Genomic DNA, 10,082 nt, shown 5'->3' on the forward strand with positions numbered 1-10,082 from the left:
TCAAGGAAATTCTGATTAAAGATATAAATCTCAAGTCATCAGCATATAGATGATATTTGCATGAATACAGATAGAAAATAATTGAAAAAAAAGTCAAACTCCTAACTTTTACTGTCACTGGAGCTGTTTCAAAAATAAGGACATGTACAAACACTCCAAGAGGCCTGATTGCAAAATTCAGCTAGAGTTAAGATATGAACACATGAGATGGATGTGTTTTCACTGTCTAGTCTCCAAAAAAAAAAAATGATAAAGCAAAAGGAAAAAGTCTCATCAGTTTGGTTCCTTATTATTATTTTTTTAATAAATGTATTTTATTTATTTAGTTAGGCTGTGTTGGGTCTTCATTGCTGCGCGTGGGCTTTCTCTAGTTGTGGCGAATGGGAGCTACTCTTCGTTGCGGTGCACGGGCTTCTCATTGTCGTGGCTTCTCTTGTTGCAGAGGATGGGCTCTTGGCACACGGGCTTCAGTAGCTGTGGCATGTGAGCTCAGCAGTTGTGACACACGGGCTCTAGAGCGCAGGCTCAGTAGTTGTGGCGCACAGGCTTAGTTGCTCCACGGCATGTGGGATCTTCCTGGACCAGGGCTCGAACCCATGTCCCCCGCATTGGCAGGAGGATTCTTAACCACTGCGCCACCAGGGAGGCCCTGGTTACTTATTTTAAATCCTTATTATGAGTTATTTTATCCTATAAGTAGTTCAAATCTTCACATGATTAAGGGGTTTTCATGGCTGTCAGGACAGGGCTTGGGCTGGAGAGTCCCTGCAGACATCTCCTTCCACAGCCTCTCATATCTTGGTTTAATCCACATAGTTAATCATCTTCAAGTAAGAGCTCTTCTAGCTGGCCGTTTTCTCAGCTTGCAGCTTTGAGAGAAGCATCACTAGAATCATCCACCTTCTATAACCTAGGGAGGAGATGTGGAGCTAGGATGCATTTCAGGAGCAATTTCATGCTAAAAAGCCTGGTAATTTATGTCTTGTGGAGTTTCAATGTTCCAGTCAACCTGGACAGATGGCTCTGAAGAAGGAATCTGTTGAGGCATTCCTGGAATCATACTGGAAGTTCCTGGCAGGGATTCCTGCTTCAAGGCTTCCTTCTCAAGGGGTTTTGTGTTCTCCTGCATGAACACGGTCTTCTTTGTGGAACTCGCTACAGATATCAGTGGCTAAATAGAAAACAGAAGAGAAAACAGTCATTAGCAGAGACTAAACATACTGGGCATGGCAAGAATACAATATTGCCATTTTCATGCCCAAGACTGAACAAAACTGAAAAAGACCTAATCCAGCAAAGCATGAAACAAATCTAATTGGATCAAGATAACTCACCAATAATTTAACTGCCTGACAGAACAAAATTCAACACCTTTTAAAGGAACACTACACAATCTAGATGCCCCATAAAGTATCATCTACGATGTTTAGCATACAAGTAATAATTACTAGACATGTGAAGAAGTAGGAAAATGTGAACCATAATCCAGAGAAAAAGTATTTAATAGAAAGAGACCTCAAAATGACAAAGGCGATGAGACTGGCAGACAAGAACTTAAAACAGTGATTATAAATATTTTTTAAAATTGAAAGGAGAAAAATGGCCATAATGAGTGAAAAGATAGGGTATATCAGCAGAGAAAATGGAAATCATAGAAAGGAACCAGACAAATTCTAGAATTGAGAAAATATCTGAAATGAAAAAAATTCATTGAATTCCTAAATAGCATTGGACATTGCAGGAGAACGGATCAGTTAACTTGAAGACAGATCAATGGAAATTATCCAAACTGGAGCACAGAGGGAAAAAGATGGAAAAAATGAATGCAGTCTCAGTGACCTATGAGATGATATCAAGCATCCATGTAACTGCAGTCCCTGGTGAGGCAGGAAGATTGGAGCTTGAGCTCTACTGGCCATCTCTACCCCATCTTTGTCCATTTTCCACTCAACAGTGGACCCTGTGGGGCACTGCAGCGAGGTCTGTGGAGTACTTGCCCACATGATCTCTAAGACCTTCTAACTCCAAAGTGCTATGAATCTATGCAGCAAATCTATGTATTGTTTCCATAAAAACTTATTTCTAAAACACCTGTATGGCCCAGATCTTTATATCAAAGGGATTGCTTTCAGACTTAGAAACAGAATAATGGTTTACTTACTCAAAGCTGCCTCTGCTTAATGAAGAGAAATCACTACAAGGGCAACTTCTGCCAGCTTTCTTCTAGGTCTGACTCAAATGTTATCTCCTTTGTGAGTCCCTTCTTGATTCCCATAATTAGGTATGATCTCTACCACACATAGTGCTGTTTCTACTCCCCTTTGGACACATCCACCGGACCAGCAGTATTCAATCTGGGGTACTAAAAGCAATGATGGTTTTAAGATATTAAGGAAAATCTTGCAAAGCTTTTAGTATAGGCGTAAAAGCCCATCAGCTAAATCAGCAGGCCTGCTGAAATCCTATGCAACCTATCCTGGGGCTATTTCAGATAAGTTTTAAAGCTCTGGTGAGAAATCTAAAGATGAAATCTAAAGATGACAGTAGCAAGGAATAATTTGCTATTCACCTTGAGCCAACAAGAAACCAGAAGTTAGAATCTCATCTTATTTGATGTACCTCCACCTCTTTGCCCTTTATCTAGCTCTTTCAGTTTATACTAGGAGAGCAACTTGCTCTTGGAAGATATGGCTTTCCCTTGCCAGTAAGCAATAAGCTTTGTTTTACATCACTGTCGGGTTCCCTTTATTTCCTTCTAACAAAGGGAATCGATTTCCATAACCACAATTTGCCCATGAACTCTCTCCTAAAGCTGAGAACTTGCACATAGTGGGCATCAGGCCGGCTCTCATTTCTCAAGTTCCCTTACAATCGCTGATTGTCTCACACTTGGCAAAAGAAGAGCAAACCTTTTACTCATCCGAATCTTGCTAAGAAATACTGCTTCAGGGTATAAAATCCCTGAGTGTAACACAAAGGGACAATTAAAAAGGTTGATGTGAACAAAGTGTTCTTTAATAAAGGCATCATAAAACCAGGGTAGAGTTTTGGGCGTCTTTCCCTGCCTTATATATTTATATTTCTATTAACAGTGAAGCATGGTGTTAGAAAAGGATTAGAGTGGGCAGCAAGGTGACGATGACAACTTTTGCTTAATGATCTCAATTCTATCATCTCCCAACAACTGTTCCAAGAATGAACTGTTCCTGAGGGAGAGTTCGTTCAACTACTATTTTCAGATTGTAGTAGGAAACTATCTTTCTTTTGATTTATTTATAAAACATCCAGACTTAAAAATACAAATCTATTAATTATGAGGAAATCTGAGAATATTGATATAAATGTACATAAGCTTAATATTTTCATGCCTTCATCAAAGTTGGCTTTGAAACTAGCAAAAGCTAGTAAATTGTATAGGACTACATTAAAGATTTTCATGCACAGGACAGAGTGATAGTTAAAAAGATGCCAGATATCAAGTTCAATAAGTGAATGACCGCTATTAGAGCAACACAGAGGAGACATCTGTGGCTTGATACATAAATAAACAGCATATATTAAATTAAATATTTAAGTAAATAGTATATAATAAATTAAATAATATACCTGAAGTATATACTAGAAACCATATTTGGTTTCTGAAAAATATTGAGTAATTTTTGAAAAGGATTCAAAGGATCTTGTATAGAAATATATGTTCCAAGTGACACATTAGATTTTTCTTAAAATCTGATTTCTTAAACCAGTAACATGTAATTTATTCCCTAACATCGTAAGTGGAATTGCCTTTAAGCATTTTCTTTATTCATTACAAGGATTTTATTGACAAGGATTGTCAATAAGATTGATTTACATACAAACATATGAACATGGAGGAAAAAGTAGGTTTTGGGAGCCTCAGTGCACTGTGCACTAGGGTTGAGCTGTCTTGCAGGTTTCCTGGTACCCACCACGGGATGACACTTTTCACACTTCTGTTGAATCTCACACTCTTCTTGCATCAGCATTTCTGTCACTCTGGTTTCTTTGAGGCTATTTTCATATTCTTCTTGCAGCTGGATCTTCTCTTGCCTATCCTGGGGCGATATGACAGAGTAGAATAAGGTCAGTCCTCGGAAGCAGGGACCCTCCCAGGACAGGCCCCGGGCCCTTGAGCCCTCCTGACTTTGCTCCTGTAACTAACTAGCTTCAACCTGCTAGTATCTCCAAACCCCCAACCCCACAACTCCTCTGAGTTGGATTCTCTCTTCAGCCCCCAGACTCCCTATACTTCAGGGATATCTGGGCCTAAGCCATCCTCAAAAGTGGAATAAACCACGACACTCCCCAGGCCAGCTCCAGCGTGGTGCCTTGGATTTCAAATTCCTCTGGGAAAGCTGAAAGCCCTCCCCAAGTCGACCCTGTGCGCACACACACCTTTTCTTTTGCCATCGCCGTTTTCTTGTAACGATAAAGCCAGTGAGCCAGGTACTCTATGGGGTCACTGGGCTGAACCTTTGCCACTTCTGCCAGCGCCCGAGCCAGGCAATTTCCAAAGCACCACTTCAGGTATTCGGTTTCCATCCTGGTGGGTTTGGAAAACGTCAAGCAGGGTCACACTATTTCACAAATCTAATTGGACATAAAAAATAGACACATTCTAACCAACGCAGGTTCATTTCAGGACAAATATGAGATGTTTCTGGAGCCCATCCTCCCCCAAAGAACCAATAAATACACAAGTACTTGCCAATAGCTCTTACATTCAAATGGACATTTTTCTAAAGCTCTCCAGCTCTCCCAGGTCAGTAAATAGGTCCTGGGGCTCATCAGGCCTGAGAGGAGCTTGGTGGATTGGTGCTTAAAAGAGGCTAAGGCCTCCACTACACGACTCTACCCTTGACTAGGGAGGAAATAACTGAGCAGGCAGGAGGGCCCAGGAGGGGCTCTGAGCACCCAGCAAGCTGCACTATTGTGAGGTTGGGAGCTACAGTCATCTGTGACATAGATAAGACAGGCTTATCTATTTCACAACGGACCATTGAGAAGCCCTGAGGAGGAGAGGGACGGAGAATGCCCAGCACTGTAGCTAGAAAATATTCCATTTTCTATTGCTTAAGCAAGAAACTACTTTAGGTTGAGTTGAGCCCCTGGATTTACTCTTAATCAGATGTCAAGAATTGGAGGGAATGAAGCCTGAGTTAAACCATAAGTTAGGAGTGGAGGTGTAGTGTAGCAGTAGGAATGTAGAATTTGAGATCAGACAGACCAAGTTCCAGTCCTGGCTCCGCTTTTTATTAGCTGTGTGATCTTCAGCAACTTACTAAGTCTCTCTGAGCCTCAGTTTCCTGATCTGTGGAACAGAATAACAAAAATATGTATCTCATAACTGTGAGGATTAAAAGAGATAATAAATCCATGTGAAGCACATAGCCTGGCGTGCAGTACATGTTTAATAAATATTAGCTGTTACAGTGGAAGATTGTGACATGAAATGGCCTAGCACCCAGCCTATGCCTGAACAGCTCTATGTTCCTGAAGCTGACATATTTTAACTCCAAAAGAGCTAATAATAAAGTGAATAATAAAGGCTTAGATCAATTCCTAACATTTTCTGGAGGCATTTTTCAGTTTAAGAAGGGAAAGATAAGTAGATAGATAGATACGAATACAGAAAAAAAAATTCCCAGCTCCTTCCACTGCAAACGCCTAGAAGCAAAAACACCTCAGTAGCAACGAACACACAGAATTTGCTTTTTTAAAAAAATTGAGGCATAGTTGATTTACAATGTTGTGTTAATTTCTGATGTATGGCAAAGTGATTCAGTTATACATATATATGTATTCTTCTTTATGTTCTTTTCCATTATGGTTTATCACAGGATATTGAATATAGTTCCCTGTGCTATACAGTAGGACCTTGTTGTTTATCCATTCTATATATAACAGTTTGCATCTGCTAACCCCAAACTCCCAATCCATCCCTTCCCCACAGAACTTGCTTTTATTTATTTATTTTTAACATCTTTATTGGAGTATAATTGCTTTACAATGGTGTGTTACTTTCTGCTGTATAACAAAGTGAATCAGCTATACATATACATATATCCCCATATCCCCTCCCTCTTGCGTCTCCCTCCCACCCTCCCTATCCCACCCCTCCAGGTGGTCACAAAGCACGAGCTGATCTCCCTGTGCTATGCGGCTGCTTCCCACAAGCTATCTATTTTACGTTTGGTAGTGTATATATGTCCATGCCACTCTCTCACTTCATCCCAGCTTACCCTTCCCCCTCCCCGTGTCCTCAAGTCCATTCTCTACGTCTGCGTCTTTATTCCTGTCCTGCACCTAGGTTCTTCAGAACCTTTTTTTTTTTTAGATTCCATATATGTGTGTTAGCATACGGTATTTGTTTTTCTCTTTCTGACTTACTTCACTCTGTATGACAGTTTCTAGGTCCATCCACCTCACTGCAAATAACTCAATTTCGTTCTTTTATGGCTGAGTAAAATTCCATTAGAATTTGCTTTTAAATAGGCTTCACCACTTAAAAAGAAACAAGGTTCCTTGGAGAAATGACTAATTCCAAGATCAGGGCAGGAAATGTCTAATAACCCTGGAATGTTTTGTTGTCCCAGAAAGGAAATGCTAAAAAATAAAATGGTTGGGGACACAGGAGCCAGCTTGAAGGGGCTGCTACTAGCCAAACCTGGTGCAATTTGGCCACCAAAATTAATAATGACTGTAATGGATTATAACCAATTGAATAAAATAAGAATCCATGAGTCCATGTAGGAATAAACAAGTGAATGGGAGAGCAGGTAGAATGCTACTTAGAGTAGAATGCCAACTAATAAATGTGGAAAGAATAATGCAGTTAAAGAAACATTTTGAAACCATCATAATATAACTGAAGCAGCTATCAATGAGCACTAAAACTTGGTGAATATTTGACAAGGAATAGGATATTTATATATATTCTCAAAGTTTCTCCCCACAAATTATGGATTAATTCCAAAGTAAACATGGAAACTTTACAGTGGTGAAACCTGGCCGACACAACGTTAACCAATTGATCAAAGTAAGCATCACCAGTAAAGGGACAAAATGACATCATGTGTCTCCTGATGCAATGCACTGCTTACAAGGACATAATACATTTCTGTAGATTCCTGCTCCAAATGCAAAACTAGAATCTGATTGAGGAAACATCAAACAAAGCCAAACTGAGAGACAGTCTACAACTGGCCTGTACTCTTAAAAATGTCAAGATCATGAAAGACAAAAAAAGATGAGGCCAGGAGTTCCCTGGTGGCCTAGTGGTTAGTAGTCGGTGCTGTGCTGTCCCTGCTGTGGCCTGGGTTTGATCCCTGGTCGGGGAACTGAGATCTGCAAGCTGTGCGGTGTGGCCAAAATATTAAAAAAATAATAATAAAAATAAAAAAAGATGAGGCCCCAGTCCAGATCAAAGGAGCCTAAACAGCCATCACAACTACATGCAACACATGATCCTGGGTTGGATCTGGACCAGAAAATAGAATTCTGTAAAGGACGTTGTTGGAAATACCGAACGTGAATTGTAGATTACATAATAGAATTGTATCAGGGGTAAAATTCCTGGTTTTGGTAATTGAAGTATGAGTAAGTAAGAAAATGTCCTTGTCCTTAGAAAATACACAGTGTGGTAGGGCTGAATAATGACTTTCCAAAGTGTCCACATCCTAATACCTGGAACCTATGAAATATGTTACCCTTATATGGCAAAGGGGACTTTGCAGATGTGATTAAATTAAGCATTTTGCTTGGGGGAAATTTTACTGGATTATCCGGGTAGGCACAATGTAATCCCAGGGGTCTTTATAAGAGGGACACAGTAAAGTCAGACAGGGTAGAAGGAGATGTGGTGATGGAAGCAGGGGGAGAAAAGGTGATGTGATTCAGGGCCACGAGCCAAGGAGTGTGGGTAGCCTCTAGAAGCTGGAAAAGGTAAGGAAATAGATTCTCTCCTAAAGCCTCCAGAAGGAGCCAGCCCTGCTGATACTTTGGTTTTAGCCCTGTAAGATTCATCTTCGATTTCAAACTTCAAAAACTGTAAGATCATAAATGAGTGTTTAAAGTCACTACGTTTGGGGTAATGGTGGAGGGTGGGGATGGGATGTGTGGTGGCTCCTTCTGCCAATCTGGGGCCCACCTGAACCAATGCACCTGAATAAACTGTCTTCCACACCCCTTCTACTCAAAGTGTGGTCCACTGTCAGCAGCACTGCTTCAACTGGAGGTTGTTGAAATGCAGATTCTCAGGTCCCACCTCAGACTTACAGATTGAGAGTCTGCATTTTAACAAAATCCCCAGGTGACACACAGTTACAGATGTCCTCTGCCTTTATCACAGTAGAACTGCCCTTCCCAGAGGGCGGAATCACCAACTCTGCATTCCCAGGAAGCGTCTTCACTGCCTGGTCCTTGGTGGCTGCCACACTGCAGTAGGTGTGGCAAACCCTTTCTGGAGAGAGCATCTGCACATTTTCAACACTGGTCTCAACAAAATACACTGACCTGACCGTCACTAAGACTTGATGTGAAAACAGCAGAGCCAGAAAAAAACAGCCACCATGTGAAGCCTGGAGAGGGAGGAACCAAAGGGGTGCATTTTATAGCCCACTCCCCACCAAATCAAGCCACACTCACCAGTGAGGAGGGGGCTATTTTTCAGTTTCCCAGGGCTCCTCTGAGGGTCTGCTTATACTGGACCTCCTTGCTCATGGCCATGCATTCAGCAAGCGGGGTGCTAAGTATAGGGATTGTCTTTGTTCACACCACATCCTTAGTGCTGGGCACTCAGTACTTGCTCAGCAAATATTTCTTGACTTAAGCAGTGAGGGCTCTGATGTTTGCGGGCCCAGGCAAGAGCTCATGCTCCCTTCCATTTGTCAGTGCCCACACTGGCACTTACTAAGTACCTCAACTAATGGTTAACGAGGCATCTCCTGCCCAGCACTGCCCCACATAAATTGAAACAGACCATGGGAAATGCTAGTTGAGGACTGTGCACAAACCACTAGCCCAGGGAAGACCGCAAATGGCAAAGGCTAGAAGGCTTCCTGGAGGTGGGGGTACCTGTGCTTGTTCTGAAAGGAATGCCAACTAAAGAATGTCCCCAGCCAGCTGGCTACACCAGGCTCAAGTCATTAGCCACTGCAGTTGTTGAGTCACTAACACACCCTGGAAGGAGTTCAGGGTGGAGATCAGGAATGTGGAACTCTGCTCTCTGGGAAAATTGACAGAACAGACCTTCAAATAGAAATTTCCGGGAGAAAATTTTATAAACCCAATTTCTTCCATCTTCACATACTTAGAAAAGCACTAAAATAATTAAGCTATCTGTGCCTGGTGGCTAGCAGTGACCTTTTACCTAGATATGTTTGATTGCAGGTATTCCTTCTCCAAAAATCACATACATGCTGACCTCCCCCCTTACCTCTTCCAAGCAGAAGCAGTTTCTCAGAGTTGTCAGAGCAGCTGTCTCCAGGGCTAGAGTCCTCAGTTAAGTCCCCAAATAAAACTGAACTCACAGCTCTCAGATGTGCGATTTTTTTCAGTGGACAGGAACCAGGCAGAAGTCACCAGCAAATGCAAAGGTGCTAAGCTGGGAAAATACCAGGCTGCTCAGGTAGCTAGTCTTCTCTGGCGTAAGGCTGTGGGGCTTCACCTATAGGTAGTCTCTGCCCTTTCTCTCTCCCAGTATGCGCCCACCTGCCGGCCCCGCTCGCTCGATTCCCCTTTTCGGCAGCCCGTCCTCACAGCCTCTAGGTTGCACGTCCCTGTTCACCTACCCAGGTGCTCCCTGCTCTCCACCCTGCACCTTGCACACCTCGCGCGCCCCCGCTCTCAACTGCTCGTCCTACCCCGCCCCGCTCCGCCCGCCTCTGCTCTTTGCAGCACATCCTCTTCCGGACCCCGCCTCCGATCAACCCCTGTCCGCGCGCCCCCCGCCCCCGATCCCCGCCGGGCGCAGTCCGCTCAGCTCTCCGCTGGCGCCCCTTCCTCTCTGCCCCCGGCCGTCTCCCGCACCTGGAGCGCGCACGCTCGTTGCCTAGCGACGG

At 42.8% G+C, this 10,082-nt stretch overlaps 1 protein-coding gene across 1 annotated transcript; it reads right to left on the reverse strand.

The window, feature by feature from the left end:
* Positions 1-556: 556 nt before the first annotated feature.
* On the reverse strand, positions 557-10,053 carry DYDC2 (DPY30 domain containing 2). Its single transcript, XM_027129735.1, has 4 exons — positions 9,458-10,053; positions 4,417-4,611; positions 3,951-4,076; positions 557-1,171 (listed from the first exon to the last, which is right to left on the reverse strand). The coding sequence occupies exons 2-4, from the start codon at positions 4,561-4,563 to the stop codon at positions 959-961; spliced, it is 486 nt and encodes a 161-aa protein (XP_026985536.1). The 5' UTR covers positions 4,564-4,611; positions 9,458-10,053; the 3' UTR covers positions 557-958.
* Between the last annotated feature and the right edge of the window lie 29 nt (positions 10,054-10,082).

Source organism: Aethalodelphis obliquidens, unplaced genomic scaffold (assembly GCF_003676395.1).
Source record: "Aethalodelphis obliquidens isolate GAN/ISIS:26980383/991018 unplaced genomic scaffold, ASM367639v1 scaffold37, whole genome shotgun sequence".
NCBI classification, from domain to species: Eukaryota; Metazoa; Chordata; class Mammalia; order Artiodactyla; family Delphinidae; genus Aethalodelphis; species Aethalodelphis obliquidens.